Here is a 16,842-nt window from a genome sequence, read left to right on the forward strand (position 1 = left end):
TTTACTTTCTTTTTTTTAAACATGGGGAAGTATTATTGACAGAAAAGGAAGAGTCAAGCTACAGGCCTGTAACAGATGCTACAGTAAAAAAGTAAAGCGATCTGTAATTCCCAGATTATTAATTACAGCATTCTCACGAGGTAGCTAAAGTATTTGTATGAGAGCCTGAGTTTTGGATTACTCTGCCCTCCAAAGAAAGATAATATACACATATATTCCTCTTCTTGCTCAGAAACAAAACAAAACCAAAAATGCTGGGAAAAAAGTCGTTCCTTCATAGCTAGTAATAATACAAAGAAAAACTTCAGTGCTAAACTGGTTAGATTGTCAAACTATGAAAGAGTAAAATTTTTTTTTTTTTTGAGACAGAGTCTCACTCTGTTGCCCAGGCTAGAGTGAGTGCCGTGGCGTCAGCCTAGCTCACAGCAACCTCAAACTCTTGAGCTCAAGGGATCCTCCTGTCTCAGCCTCCCGAGTAGCTGGGACTACAGGCACGCACCACCATGCCCGGCTAATTTTTTTCTATATATATTTTTAGCTGTCCATATAATTTCTTTCTATTTTTAGTAGAGATGGGGTCTCGCTCTTGCTCAGGCTGGTCTCGAACTCCTGAGCGCAAACGATCCGCCCACCTCGGCCTCCCAGAGTGCTAGGATTACAGGCGTGAGCCACCACGCCCGGCCAAAGAGTAAAATTTTAAAGGTGTTTTATTTGAAAAGAGAAGTATAAAATAGAAAAATAACTTACCCAATATTTCTAGTGTTAAATAAAGAAGAGAGCTCTGTGTGTTTTCAGCATAATTTTCTAGTTCCTGGATATTACGATATGGTTTGTCATCCAAATTTTTTTCCTACAGTCAAAGAAAATGCAAATAAAGTTTGTTTCACTGTCAATATTTTATAAAAGTGCTATTTTTTTTGTCCTAAAGAACTCAATTATAAAGAATAAAAATATTTAGTATAAAATAATATACAATAAGATTAAAATAGCATTAAAATCTTAAAAGTTCTATACATTCAATATTTATAAATCACCCCTAAAAATAAACCTCTGGAATAATCCTAATACACAAATCACCATGGGCATGAAATGGGCTTAATTTTTAATTCCTTCTAAAGCCCAAGGTATCAAGAGAAACTGAATTTACTGAGCTCTTACTTAAGCACCTGAGGCATTATCTTTTTAATCCTAACCTACCCCAAGAGATAAGGAATTAATACTTTCCCATTTTACAGATGAAGAAATTGAAGCATGAACACATTAAGTAACACATCCAAGGTCATAGTTAATAAATGGTGGGGATGGAACTCAAACCCACATATTTTGATTCTTGAGCTCATGTTCTTCTATTCTCTTCCAGAAAACGAAGAGAATAGTAACCAGGGCCCCAAGAGTAACCAAGCTTAATAAAATAAGAGGGGTGATTACTTAAATACACTGTATTCAAGAAACAGAAAAATGTAAATCTTAGAGCAAGAACATTTAGCCACTTTTATGATGATACATTTACAAAGACTCTATCCCCAGCTCTACCCCATTTTTATAAATCAGGAGAAACTCACATCAGCAATGATCCCAGGAAAAAAATAAGTCCTTCACATATTTTTAATTGAGACATAATTCACATACCATAAAATTTGTCCCTTTAAAGAACACAACTCAGTAGTTTTTAGTATATCCACAAAGTTATGCATTTATCACCACTATATAATTCCAGAATATTTTCATCATCCCCAAAGGAAACCCCATATCCAGGAAACAGTCACTTTCCATTTTCCCCTCCTCTCAGCCCTGGCAAACCACTAATCTACTTTCTATCTTCACGGACTTGCCTATTCTGGACATTTCACAGAAATGGAATCATATAATATGCAGTTTTTTGTGTCTGGCTTCTTTCATTTAACATAATGTTTTCAAGGTTCATCTGTGCTGGAACATCTATCAGTATTTCATTCTTTTTAACTAAACAAATTATGAATAATACTGCATTGCATAGATATACCACATTTTAACCACTCATTAATAGGTTATGAGTTCTTTCCACTTTGGATCTGTTATGAATAATGTTGCTACGAACATTTGTATACAAGTTTTGTGTGGACCTATGTTTTCATTTCTCTTGGTTAGTATGAACCTAGTAGGGTAATTGCTGGGTCTATAGTAACTCTATGTTTAACTTTTTGAAGAACTGCCAAACTGTCTTTCCAAATCAGCTGCACCATTTTACAGTCCCACTAGCAACGTATGAAGGGTTTCAATTTCTTCACATTTTCACCAACACTTATTCTTGTTCATCTTTTTTATTATAGACACCCTAATGGGTGTGAAGTGGTATTTTATTGCTTTGATTTGCATTTCCCAAATGAAAAGATACTGAACATCTTTTCAGATGCTTATTGGTCATTTCAATGTCTTCCTTGGAGAAATGTCTACTCAAATCCTTTGCCCATTTTTAAATTAGATTGCCTTTTTATTGCTGAGTTTTAAGAGTTCCTTATATATTTAAGAGACTACTCCCTTATCAGATATGTAACTGGCAAATATTTTCTCCCATTCTGTGGGTTTTTACTGTATTGAAGTTTTAAATTGTAATGAAGTCCAATTTATCTATTTTTTCTTTTCTTGATTGTGCCTTTGGCATCATATCTAAGAAACAGTTGCCTAACCTAAAGTCATAAAGACTTATGCCTATGTTTTCTTCTAAGAGTTTTACAATTTTAGCTCTTACATATAGGTTTTTGATCCAGTTTGAGTTAATTTTTGTATATGATGTGGGGTAAGGGTCCAAATTCATTCTTTTGCATGGGGTATCCCGTTGTTCCAGCACCATTTATTGAAAAGACTGTTCTTTCCCCACTGAACTGTTTTGACACCCTTGTCACTCAACTGACTATAAATATGTGGGTTTATATTATTTCTGGACTCTAATTTCTATTCCACTGATCTATATGTCTATCCTATACAATACTACACAGTTTGAGTACTTTGGCTTTGTAGTACTCACATTTGAAATCAGGAAATGTGAGTCCTCCAACTTTGTTCTTCTCTGTCAAAATTGTTTTGGCTATTCTGGGTCCCTTGCGTTTCTATATGAATTTTAGGATCAGTTTGTTAATTTCTGCAAAAAAGGAAGCTGGAATTTTGATAAGAATTGCATTGAATCTATAGATCAATGTTTGATCCCAGTACTTTACTCTTAAATAACCCCCTTTCAAATGCCAAGTGTTATTTTTCATTAAACAAAAAAGGCATCTGTCTTGAGTTCTCTAATTTTCTTTACCTGATAAAAACAGAAAACAAGACACCAGAAAAATAGGTTTTCTTAGTGCTAATTCACCCTGTAGGCTTAATGAACAATTTGTCTTCAATGCTTAAGTCACTACCGAACTCTTTTCGGCTTATAATTATTATTACCATAGTCTATAGTTATTAACAGATTATATCTAAATAAACTGAGTAAACTAACATTTGCATGACAACAGTATGTGATAAATATCAGGCCAAGGAGAACACCGATACAACAATATATCAGAAAGATTATGCAAGTTAGGCCAGGTCACAGAGTAATTCACAGGCTGGGTTGGACCCAGAACTCAGTTCTAAGAATTTAGTACAGGATTCCATTCATTGGAACTATCAGACTTTCTTTATTTCCCTCTACTATTTGGACACAGATCCAAGTACTGAGGTATACCTAAAGGTATGTGTATGACTAGTTGAGTATTTGATGATATCAAGGAATTATTAGTAATTTTTTAAGGTATAATAATCATATTGTGGTTATGTTTTTAAAAAGTCTTTATCGTTTAAAAATACATATGTATTTGTAGATCGAATGATAAAATGCCTAGGATTTACTTTAAAATATTCCAATAGGGATCAGTGAGGGGAGTTGGTAGAATATAGATGAAATAAGATTGGACATGTATTGATAACTATTAAAGCTGAATGACAAATACATGAAAGTATATTACAGTATTCTCTCTACTTTTGTATAAGTATGAAAATTTCCATTTGAAAAAACCAAAATAGTTGGATTTGGTTGTGCAACACACACATGCCTCTGCCTTGGTGCCTATCTCTGCCTGTCTGTCTTAAGGTGTGCGTTGCAGGGGGCTGAGGTGGGTGGCATGCAGGGATAAAGTACGGATAAAATGGCATGGTTCTCTAAAAGCTTCTTTCCTCCAAAACGTTAAAATACTTTCTCCCTGAAGATGCTTAAGTAGGAAAAAAAAAAAACAAGACTTGAACAATTTCAACTTACTCTTTCATCAATAATCTTCATAAGCCATCTTTTAGTTAGATTATGTCTTTTGACAGCCTAGAAAAACAAGAGTGTTGTAAGTTTTTAGAAAGTACTAGAAATGACTTCTGTAGATTTGAGTAACATAAACAAACCAAATGCAAAACTAAGTAAGGAAACATTTATAATAATTCATCACCAGATAGACATTGTGTTAAAGAATTATCAGGGAAAAAGAAAATGTCCCTAGAGAATATTTCAAAATATTTCCAAGTAAAGATATTTCTAATACTTTTTCACTAACCTGTCTTTTTTCCCCCAATACTATTACTAATTTTTTTTTGTTTTGAGACAAGTCTCACTCTGTCACCTGGGCTAGAGTGCTGTGGTGTCAGCCTAGCTCACAGTAACCTCAAAGTCCTGGGCTCAAGCGATTCTCCTGCCTCAGCCTCCCGAGTAGCTGGGATTACAGGTGCAGGCCACCACACCCAGCTAATTTTTCTTTCTTTCTTTTTTTTTTAATTTTTTAAGTTCTTATTTCAGCATATTACGGGGCTACAAATGTTTAGGTTCATATATTGCCTTTGCCCCACCCGAGTCAGAGCTTCAAGCTTGTCTATCCCCCAGACAGTGCACCGCACCCATTAGGTATGAATATACTCATCTCGTCCTCCCTCCTCCCAGCTGCCCGACACCCGATAAATGTTACTACCATATGTGCACTTTGGTATTGATCAGTTAATACCAATTTAATGGTGAGTATATGTGATGTTTGTTTTTCTACTCTCGTGATACTTCACTTAGTAGAATGGGCTCCACCTCTATCCAGGATAATACAAGAGGTGCTAATTTTTTTGTTTCTATTTTTAGTTGCTTGGCTAATTTTTTCTATTTTTAGTAGAGACAGGGTCTCGCTCTTGCTCAGGCTGGTCTCAAACTCCTGACCTCAAGTGATCCTCCTGCCTTAGCCTCCTAGAGTTCTAGGATTACAGGCATGAGCCACTGCGCCCGGCCAATACTGTTAGTAATTTAATGATTCCACTTTCAAAAAAAAGAATTAAATACTGAGTTTCTCTACTATGTGATACACCCTGACTTCTATGCTCACTTATTACACACAAAATTTTTTCCATAGGATAAAGATTCTATTTAGCAAAAATAACCACTTCTCTGAAAATGAAAAGAGTAACTAAAGCTACAATAAAAATAATCTGCAGGATAAACTGTTGCCTTAGCAAAGTAAAGACACTCCAGCAGGAAATAGCACATGCAGTGCCCAAACACTGGTCTCTAATATCATTTCCCCCAAAGGAATCAGGGCTCTAGAGAAATGGGTGATTCTAGAGGAGGGGGAAGAAAGAAATTCAAGATAATCTTTGAATCTTACTGCACCAGAAAATAAGAAAGTGCTCCAAAAAGTGATGAAGGCATGTCACAAGGACATAGGAGCCAGTTTGAAGCAACTCCCACTGCCCAAATCGGGGACAATTAGAACACCAAAATAATTAAGTACATGAATGAATTATAAACTATTAGGAGGCCAGGTATGGTGGCTCATGCCTGTAATCCCAGTGCTTTGGGAGGCTGAGGCAGGAGGATCGCTTGAGGCCAAGAGTTTGAGACCAGTCTGGGCAACATAGTGAGACCCGTCTCTACAAAAAAAATTTTTTTTTAAATTAGCTGGGCACATGGTGGCTCATGCCTATAGTCCTAGCTACTCAGGAGGCTGAGGCAGGAGGATCCCTTGAGCCCAGAAGTTCAAGGTTAGAGTGAGCTATGATAGTGCCACTGCACTCCAGCCTGGGCGACAGAGAGCCTGTCTCTCAATAAATAAATAAATATAGATAAATAAATCCCTGTGCTAGTCATTTCTATTAAAAAATAAACTATTAGAAAAAAATAGGAATTCTTCAATCCACACTAATAATTAATAAGCAAATAAATAAATATAGAGGAGGGAGAGCTCGTTCTTGAAGTAGAATGTTAAGTGCCAACTGGCAAATGTGGACAGAGTGCTGGAGTAGAGAAGTTATTATTTTGCAACCTTAATAGTAAAGACTGAATCAGATAAGAACCATCAATGGCTGCTAAGTTTAGGGAGAAATTTTGATGAGCAGGATATTTGCATAGTCATAAAGTATCTCCCCAAAGATGGCTGATTAATTGCAAGGCAAATTATAATTATACAGTGGGAAAACCAAGCAAAATCTTGACTGGGTGATAAAAATTAACAATGCCAGTAAAGGACAGATAGACAAAGTGTACCTCTAGATGTGATACCCTAGAAGGACACATCACCTATGGAATAGTCCAGCCAAGAATCCATAACCTGAATCATGAGAAAACAGCAGAAAAATCCAAAATGAGTGTTCTATAAAAATAAAGGGTGGGGGGGGCTACACTCTTCAAAATTGTCATTGTCATAAAAGACAAAGAAAAGCTATGGAAATGTTCCAGATTAAAACAAACTAAAGAGACAAGACAAACTGACCTGACCCAAGACTGGATCCTATACTGGAGGGGAAAAAAAAATGCTATAGCAGGCATCATTAGGTCATCTGACAAAATTGGAAAATAAATGGAAAATTAGATAAAAAGTGTTGTATCACAGTTAAATTTACTGTATAATCAATAATTTTTCTGGTTACATAAGAAAATATCCCTATTCAGTGAAAATATTCACTGAAATTTTTAGGATAGGGCCATAATATATTTAACTTACAATCAGATGAATCAGAAAAAAATTATGAATGTGAATATACATACATATACAGGGAGAGAAAGGGTAGGGGGAGATGGGGTGGGGGGAGGAGGAGAACGGGCAAGAGAGGGAAAGGGAAAAAGCACACATGTGAGTGAATGTACACAAATGATTAAACAAATAAATAAAATATTAACAGTGAATCTGGGTAAAGGGCATAGAGGTGTTCTTTGTACTATTTTTAATTCTGTAACCTTTCTTTAAGTTCGAAATTATTTCCAAATAAGTTTTAAAAACGTTGGTTTTTTTGCCATGTTAACACTAAGTATAATATAGTTTCACAATAAATAAATACGGCAGTGAAACAAAGTCTTAGGGATATCCTATATTTCAACTAAGATAATCAGATGTCACTGATACTAAAATGTAAAGGCTAGCATGCTCATCAATGCACATTTACATGACAAAGGGTGTGAGTATGGAAAACAGAGCCCACATTGGCTGGCAGGAACCTAATAGAAGCTAAAAGGGCTTCACAGAGTTAGACCCAAAGTACTCTCAGCATTACTGCTATTACATAGCAGGACTCTCCCAATAGGCCTCTCTCCCAAATCCCAGGAATCAGCCAACGAGTCATTACAGACTCCTGCTCTTGTTTTATTTTATACGTGTCTGAATGGGATGGGCATGTTTGATCTTTGTAACCAGACCAGCAAGTACCATGGCTGGCACATAAAAGTACTCAATAAATATTTAATCAATGAAAAACCAAAGCTCTATTTACTCAAGACTGAAGCTATGATGGCTGCAGTTCTTTGACTATAAAATATAGTTCTGTTTGATTCCAAAGAAAATCAGAGATCAAGTTAAAAAATAAATATTTAAAGGAATTTGGAAATCTGTTAAATAAAGTATTGACTCTGGAAAATGAAGCCAAATAGAATAAAAACCTTGGCTATAAACATAAATTCAAACGGCATCTAAAATTTATACACGGAGAAATAGAGAACCCCATATGAGAAATTATCAATATTCAACTATTTTGTACCCTAAAAATACCAATGAAACAGTACAGCCGAAAAGTGCTCTCTAGACAACACACTGCCATTGTTCCCACTATTTAATCTTACAAAGAACTAACTCAGTACTCTTCAAAGAACCAGTGGAAAGCTTCACTGGAGTCACAATAAGAATACACTCCAACAGAACGGGGAAGCACAGAGAACATATTAATACAAAGAGAACAACTGCTCTGAACACTACCTGCTCTTCCAAATATTCATATTAACCTTAACACTGGTCATATCAGAAAGCTAGCTAATAGTAACCATCAAAATTTAAGCAATTAAAATTGTACAAATTGGCAATCCTAAATCAGCACATATGTAAACATTCTGCAATTAAGATATATCTTCTAGTTTTGTAAGAGAAGCCAAGGAAAGATAAATTTGCATTGAAGGAACCTCCAGTATTCTACTATATTTCCAGACAAAAGCCAGAACCTTCAATCCAAGTCTTAACATCAACCTCCACTAGAGTCAGGTTTTTGTATAAAATAATAAATAGACAGGGGTTCTGAATTTTAGAGAAACTTTTCTCTTTACTGAGTCACCTAGGCTGAGCTTCTTGAAGTGGGATGAACAGAGGTAAAGAACTAATCTAATACTCACAGCTTCCCATCCACTTTTTCTTCTCAGTCCCCAGTGTCGGGGGATCTGGCTTCCCATCTTTACTGGGGCTCTGTGAAGTCAATCTGGGGCCCAGAAACTGGGCCTGCCTCTGCTGGTGCACAGACCTGAGAAAAGGTGTACCACTGTCAGGTCTGTGGGTGGCTGCTGTTCCAGAAACCCTTTTTTGGCAATCATGATATTGCAATGGGACACACATCAGTGACAAAAGGCACCTAATTCCCTTCCTCCATTCATAGGTTAGCTTATTGCTAAACCACACATGGCTATTTATGAATAAGGGACCCATATAGCTGCTTTAATATAAAACCATTTACTATATACATCTAGCTACACAAATAATACTCTAGCCCATAGGTTTCTATTCTCTAATACCTAAAATTTATCAATGAAGAGACAATTCTATCAAATTAGACAAGGCAGTCTTAGATTTGTGTCTGGACAATGGTGAGAGTAAGTGTCCCTTCACAAAAGATTAATACTTGTTACTCTACAGCCCAGAGTCTGAATTAAAACACTGGTGTAAGGAGCTGTTGGGCAGACAGAACAGAAAATTTTACCTGCCACTGCATCAAAATTTGCAGGATTTAAATTGTGCAGCAGAATATGTGGAAAATACTTAAGTAATTTATAATATAAAGAGACCAGATTCTTTTTTCCTTTAATATAGAAATACATCAAAGACCTGCGCAAATTATCAGTGGATACTTTTAAATTCCTCTGTCAAAACTAACATAGACTTGAACATTACATGAGCCTAAGAATATTTTCAGGATAGATTCCACTATAATCACCACTATACAAATTGTATCCATCAAAAAGTAGGCTCAAATAATATTCTTACAAATTAAAAGTAGCATTTTTGTTTACCTTCCATAGTTCAATGGCCACAGGCTGATGTGGTGGATTGTCACAGTATATATCTTCCAAAGTTTTTTTCCAAAACTGCATTCGCATCAGTCCAATTGTCTTCTCAGAGACTGAGTCCTTAACCTGTAAATAAGGTTTAAATACTTTAATACACTGCTTACAGTCTCAAAAATCAGTATTTTTGAGGAAATTTTTTGAGTTAATGGAACTGTCCTATATCATGACTATTATAGTGGTGAATACAAGAGACTCTACATTTTTCAGAACCTATAGAACTGTGCCCAACAAAGAGTGAATTTTACTGTATGTACATTTAAATAAACTCATTCATTAATTTTTAAAAAGAAGGTTATTACACTGTCTCCCTTAATCACTACTGATTAGGAATGGCCTTCTTAGGTTCAGACAAGAATCATCAATGCAAACTCTAAACCTAGGAGGTAAATTTTGATGAGGACCATGGTCTTAAAATGTCTCCTCACAAACTGCTTATTAGTAGCAAGGGAAAAGATACTGACATCTTGACTGGGTGACCAAAATTAACATTAGCACAGAGAGGCAGATGGACATTTCATGCCTCCTTGTGATTCTCTGAAGAGGACATGAGCATTTAGGTAATATTAGGCTAGGAATTCATAACTTTAACATAATCATGATGAAAAATAAAATAAACCCTAAATGAGAACCATTCTGTTTTTAAAAAGGAACAGTATTGTTTTGAAAAAATATCAATGCAATAAAAGACAAAGAAAGGCTATGGAAATGTTCCATATTAAAGGAGGCTAAAGAGACATGAAAACTAAACACAATACATGATCCTAGATTGGATCCTACATAGAAGGAAAAAAACAAAACAAAACACCATAAAGGACATTATTGGGTCATTTGACAAAACTGGAAACCAGATGGTAGACAAAATGAAAGTATTATGTAAATGTTAAATTTAGTCCTTCATAACTGTACTGTGGTAATGTAAGAGAATATCCTTATTCTTACAAAATACACACTCAAGTTTATAGGAATAAGGGCTATGGTGCAGTCAAGTTACTCCAAAATGATTCATAAAAAGAAAAATGTGTGTGTATACATATGTGACAGAATGATAAAGCAAATGGGGCAAAATATTAACAAAGGGTCTATCGGTATTCTTTGTACTATTTTTACTTTTCTGTATGTGAAATTATTTCTAAATAAAAAATTTCTTTAAAAAAAAATGATCCTGGTGCTGGGTGGGTTTCTTAGCAATGTTCAGTGTTCAGATACCAGTGGCATATACTACAGCAGCAAGAGTAATTCTTTCAAAACATGACCAAGAGGTGATGTCCCTCTGTCTCTCTATGCTCAGAGCCCTCAAGTGGCTGACCATCTCACTCAGTCGAGGCGGCTGCAATGGTCACCAAGACCTTACCTTTCTGACCCAGGTGCCCCTAAACCTGATCTCATCGCATGCTCCCTGCTGTACCAGAATGGCCTTCTCCTGTTCTCTGAACACATCAGGCACACCTGCACCTCAGAGCCTTTGCAATTGCTGCTCCTTCTGCCTAAAATAAGTACAGCTCACTCTCTCACCTCCTGCAAATCTTTGCTCTAATGTCACCTTCTCAGTGAGGTTTTTCCTGACCACCCTACATAAAATAGGAACCTCTGCTGTACCCAGCCTTCCTTATCCACCGTATCCTGCTTTATTTTCCTCCACAGCACTTGCTGTCATCTGACACATTACACGGTTATTTGTTCACTGAGTGCAGGGACTTTGTATATTTTATTCATTGCTATATCCCCAGGACCTAAAACAGTGTCTAGCAAATTTTAGACACTCAATATATATGCTGAATGAGTGAATAAACAAGACTGTGTGTGCAAAGTAGCAAGATGCTCCCACAAAGTAGCAGAGAATTCAAGGGGAACTCTGGGGTTTTCTTAAAAAATGAAACTTAAATCATTTAAAAATTATAATGGAAGGCCATACTGGGAACTACTCATGGCTAAATTGTGAATGACTTAACACATTGATGTATAGTTTATACCTGGATGACCCACGACTTCTAGGGATATACCAGATGAAAAAATAGCCAGTCTATTAGACTCTCTGCAGATTTATAGTTGTGAATCTCAGTTGTGCCTCAGTGGTATATCTACCCACATCCTTTTACTTGTTCCTTATTCACCTATATCATATGTTCCAGAGAAGCTGTGCCAAAACTTGCCACTCTCTCCAAGACCCCAAGCCCTCTCCTGCTCCCTCACTCCTAATATCTGACCTCCCCATTTAATTTACTGAGAAGACAAAGGCCATTCTACTTACACTCCCTCATTTCCATCCTCTATTTCAATTCAATTTGTATCTGCCTAAGTTCTATTCTAAAAAAAAAAAAAGATCTCACCTTCCTTTATAATTCTTAGACCAAAGTGAGTTAGTTTGATCTGAAGTATGAGTTTGCTATAATTGCTTCCATTCTCCACTCACATTAAAACTAAAACCTCAATTTAAAAAGTGCTTTGAAGAACTGTTATATGCATGTAAATTACGCCATTGTAATAAGAATAAGCAATAATACTCAAATTAATTTATTCGATTAACAGATAAATATGCCATGTTAATTGTATAGTTTTATAATATCCTCAGAAAAAGAAATAAAAAATTCCAGGATGGCATTTCCAGAAACATCAAGTTCATTAGCTAGTTTTATTTTTGGTACTGAATTGTTAAGCCTAAATAGCAGAAGAAGGAAATCAGCAGCAGAGACCTTATACACATCTAACATACAAATTACAACTATATTTTTTTCTTGTACAGCATTAAACACATTATATCACTATTTTTCAAATAATATTTTAAGGTATCTTAATACCAGCCTGAGCCAGTTCCACATTAAAGGCCCTCAGTGCAAAAGCAGAGCTTCGGGATTCTGCAGGGAGCAGCAGGGAGCATAAATAACCTTCATAATCTCGTTTCCTATAACAAATAGACAAAAAAAAAAAAAAAAGATAGTTACTTTTCACTTTCCAAACTGCACACAAAAATATCAAAATTAACTGAAAGAGACTTCAGAATAGGCCTGACATTTCTTATCTTTTATACCTATCCCTCTACAATTACAAAAAATGTATCTGCTCCCAATCCCAGACTACCTAAAAAAAGAAATAATCTCTATTAATTTAATTTGAATTATATAGTGCTTACAATCTTAAGAGTTTCAGAATCACATTGGGTTTAGTAAGAATTCAAATGAGCTACAAAAGTAGAAATCAAGTTAAGAAAATAGTTCAAGCAACTATTGGTATGAACTCATGGTTTTTAATACACAGATAGATACATAAAAAGACAAAGAGATAAGATGCAGAAACCAAGAGAAGAGTGTGTGTGTGCACACATGTTTCCTAGCAGGATCTGATGAAAGAATCTAGAAGCAATTATGTCCCCTGGTATCAATGAACACACCTACCACCTAAATCTTGGTTTCTACAATGATTCTCCACTGAAACAAACTAGGGCTCCTTGGAGGAATGACTGATCCCAGGGCTGTGGCAAGAAAAATATGAGATAAGCCTGAAACATCTTCTTGAAGAGAAAGCAAAAAAATGTTTAAAGAATGAAGGGGACTTGTCAAAAGAACACAGAAACTGGCCTGACAGAGCTCTCATTGGTCAACTCTGTAGCAATTTCAGCGTCCAAAAAAAAAAAAATAATGATAGTAATAGATAATAGGACTCTATGAACACATACTGATATAAATTAATGAACAAATAAATAAATGGGAAGAGAAGGAAAAGCCTGACAATCAGCATAATGCCTACTAATAAATCTAGAAAACATAATGTAATTTTTAAAAATCATCACTTGATAACTATCATAGTAATAATTGATTTAGGCAAAAATCCTCAAATAAATGCCTGAAAACATTAAATAGGTGAAAGTTTGATGGAAACAGAATATTTACATAGTATTAAAGTATCTCCCCACAAAGCATGTATTTCTTACTAATTAACACTATTGTAAATTAAATTTACAAAGAGAAAATAGGAAGATACCTGCCTTCTCAACCAAGTAATAAAAAGTTAACATCACAATAATAAGACAAATCAATGTCATGTGCTTTCTGATGTGATACACAGAGAAAAAGGCAAGACATTACTTCTGTGATATTCTGCTTAAAATGTATAAGTCATCAGGAAAATACTAAAAACCCAACTGAGAGAGATTCTAAAAAGTAACTGGCCTGGTCTCTTCAAAAACTGTCAAGCTTATGAAAGATAAGGAAAGACTGAGGAATTTTTCCAGACTGGAGAAGACTAAAGACATAACTAAATGTAGCACATGATTTTAGATGGATCAAAGACATAATGGAACAATCAGCAACATTTGAATAGAGTCTGTGCATTAGAATGGTAATACTGGATCAATTTTAATTTCCTAATTTTGATGGTTGTATTGTGGTTATATGGGAAAGTACTCATATTTAGGAAACACACACCAAAGTATTAAGGGGGGTAATGGAGCATCATGTTCTTAAATGGTTCATAATGTTAACAATGAGGGAATCTGGTGAACACTATACTGGAGCTCTGTGTACTATTATTATAGTATTATAATATTTCTGGAATTTTATGTAAATTTGAAGTCACTTTGAAATAAAAAGTTAAAAAAAAATATAGACCCTACTATAATCATTCCAGGAAGGATGACTTAAGTATAAAAAAGTACTTACCAGACTGCCTATCAGCAAGTCTACTTTAATTCTAATACACTGGAACCTTACTGTAACATTATTTCCTATAAAACAGTATTTAATAGAAGATGAGCCCAATCTGGACCTCAATCCATGGAGTTTAGGCACTCAAATTCAGATCACTCCCACTTTTCAACTGGTTCACATTTTGTCATGTTCCTAACAGAGAACTTAAGCCCCTTCTCGCCATTCCCTTGACAATTTCCTATAGTTTCCACATAAACAAAAGGAAGAGATCATGAATAGTAACCCTGCTATCTCAAGATAGTGGTACTAAAATGATCTCACCTTAAGCAGTTTCACCTACAAAATGGTTCCCCCCAAATTTCTAAGGACTGTGAGAGCAAAGCAGGTCTATAGTTTATATTTTTAAATTTTATTTACTATAAAAAAATCTCTGAACTTCAAGTGTTTAAAACACTTGAAGTTAACACGAAACAGTGAGGAAAACACTGAATGGGAATCAAAACTACAATGTTAACTTCTATCATTCAACTAGTTATTGACAGAAATGACACCTACCACTCATGTCTACTTCCCAATTTGCAAAATGAAGCTTGATAACCTATGTGTTCCACATCTCCTAAAAATAACCAATATGTGAAGTACTACAAGCTTCTTACAGGGAAATGAAAAATGAAATGAAGACATAATAGAATATTTTGGAAATAAGCAATATTTAGGAAATAAGATACTCTACACAGATAAGGATTTGCCCTGCTAACAATTTTTTAAAAAAATTTTGGATGGAAATTTTTTTAAACAATATTAATATTATCCCTTTCACCACATTAAACAAGATATATGGACTAACCATTTCTTCATCACTCAGGATCATTGTTATAAATATCAATTATTGGACGATAGATATATAAGAATGTCCTAAGTGTCTAACCAAGGTCCAGTTACCTGAGAGCTGTCCCAGATAGTGAGATAGCCATATTATGGATATATATACACACATACACACACACACACATATAACAAATGGCTTTATATAGTAATAGGGCCGATAACCTCTCATTCTCACATTTATTCATTGCCTACCGTGTACCAGGCACTGTGCTAGATACTGAAGACAGGTACCGACTTCAACCTAGTACGAAGAGGCACACATATGAGAAACAAGCACATGGGGTGTTAGTACTACTGTGCTACTACCATGACCTGTGCCATCAAGGCACAATGAAAGAAGTGGTTCCCTAATGAGGTCGTAGGAGGATGAAGATCATGAGTGCACTTCCACACCTACAGCCTAAGGCTCCTTGTTTACTCTCCACAAAACCAAACTCCAGGAAGCCTATGTGAATTAGGTTTGAGATTTTCCCAGGAACCTAGATTCCTAGGAGAGAGAGGGGATGACTAACCTGAATTTACGGCCTGGTATTTTCCCTGACATGTGGAGACCCTGCACAAGATGCATGTCCAAAACAACCCTGCACCAACAATTTCATAGGCCAAATCTTGCAGAGATTGTTGACGGTTAGAAGCCAGAAGTTCTAATCTTCCTTTGAAGTTTCATTTTGGTTTTATTTTTAAAACTACTTTATTAAGTATTTGTTATGTGCCAGGACTCTGCTAAGCATTTTTATATACATCATCACAATTAATCCTCATAACCAGGATATAAGGTATGAGTAGATATTTGCAAATGAGCAAAACACTGAATCTTTAAGTAAATTTCCCAAGTGATAGAGCTGAGATGAGTAACTCAGATCAGGTCTGTCTGCAAAATCTAGGTTTTTTAATAAATCACTAGAATCAAGAGCCTCTATTCCACACAAATAACAGGACAGGTTAAGTACCTGGCCCTTTATAAATATAGTACATATATTTAAGAAAAGCTAGCATGTGAGTGAAGTAAAAATAAAGAATTATATACTTAAATATTTGTCAATCCATAGACTATCATTGTAAGAATACATAAGAAATGTGTAAGATTGATTACCTCTGAAGAGGAAAGTCATGACACTAGTGGCTATGGGTGGTATGCTCTGGTAACCTGAACTTTTTATCATCAAAAGATAATAACTTCAAAATACATAAAAATAATACAACTTGACAGTTTAGGATTTACAGGTTTTAATACCCTGATTTCCACTATTGTTACCTTGCTTCTCCTATAAGTAATCAAGATATAAGGTGGGGGGAGAAATACAATTTTTAAAAAGTGATTACAAACAAAACAGTGAAATACATGTATTTTGTGTTAAGCTACTTTTTTGCTAAAATGCAATTCAAAAAAATTGGATTTACTTGCTCTATTAAACCCAAGGTAGTTCAGGTATGTGTTCTAGTACTTTTGAGGAGTCCTTAAGACCAGTTACTTTGAGACCTTATGATACTCCTTCAAATGAAAGGCAGCAGAAGGCCAGCCGGGCTAAGCCATGGGTACTCAGCAGTCAGACCAGGATTCCAAGTGAGGCCCCTGTCTGGAAGAGCCAGGTAACCTGATTGATCCAAACCACCTCCACGAATGATTAAGAATCAACTCTCAAGTGCCAGGCTTTCCCAACGCGAACAAACCACTTCAAACTCTTGACTTCATGAGGCTATTCTAGTGAACCTCATGCAAATTCCCTAATCACTATAAAACCCCGTTTACTTGTC

The 16,842-nt window shown here is 35.5% G+C and overlaps 1 protein-coding gene across 5 annotated transcripts in view; it reads right to left on the reverse strand.

Moving 5' to 3' along the window:
- Positions 1-16,842, reverse strand: part of NDUFAF6 (NADH:ubiquinone oxidoreductase complex assembly factor 6) — a 28,360-nt gene that overhangs the window by 9,975 nt on the left and 1,543 nt on the right. For 2 of the 5 annotated variants that reach the window (XM_069466204.1, XM_069466203.1), the window contains exons 2-5: positions 12,355-12,458; positions 9,503-9,625; positions 4,265-4,321; positions 748-850 (exon numbers count right to left, since the gene is read on the reverse strand). In XM_069466204.1, coding sequence (XP_069322305.1) covers positions 748-850; positions 4,265-4,321; positions 9,503-9,625; positions 12,355-12,375 — 304 coding nt within the window. In that variant the 5' untranslated portion in view covers positions 12,376-12,458. Of the gene's footprint in view, positions 1-747; positions 851-4,264; positions 4,322-8,614; positions 8,740-9,502; positions 9,626-12,354; positions 12,459-16,842 lie in introns of all 5 variants that reach the window. The other 3 variants (XM_069466206.1, XM_069466202.1, XM_069466205.1) reach the window with 3 other exon arrangements.

The sequence above is a fragment of the Eulemur rufifrons genome, chromosome 3 (genome assembly GCF_041146395.1).
Source record: "Eulemur rufifrons isolate Redbay chromosome 3, OSU_ERuf_1, whole genome shotgun sequence".
NCBI lineage: Eukaryota > Metazoa > Chordata > Mammalia > Primates > Lemuridae > Eulemur > Eulemur rufifrons.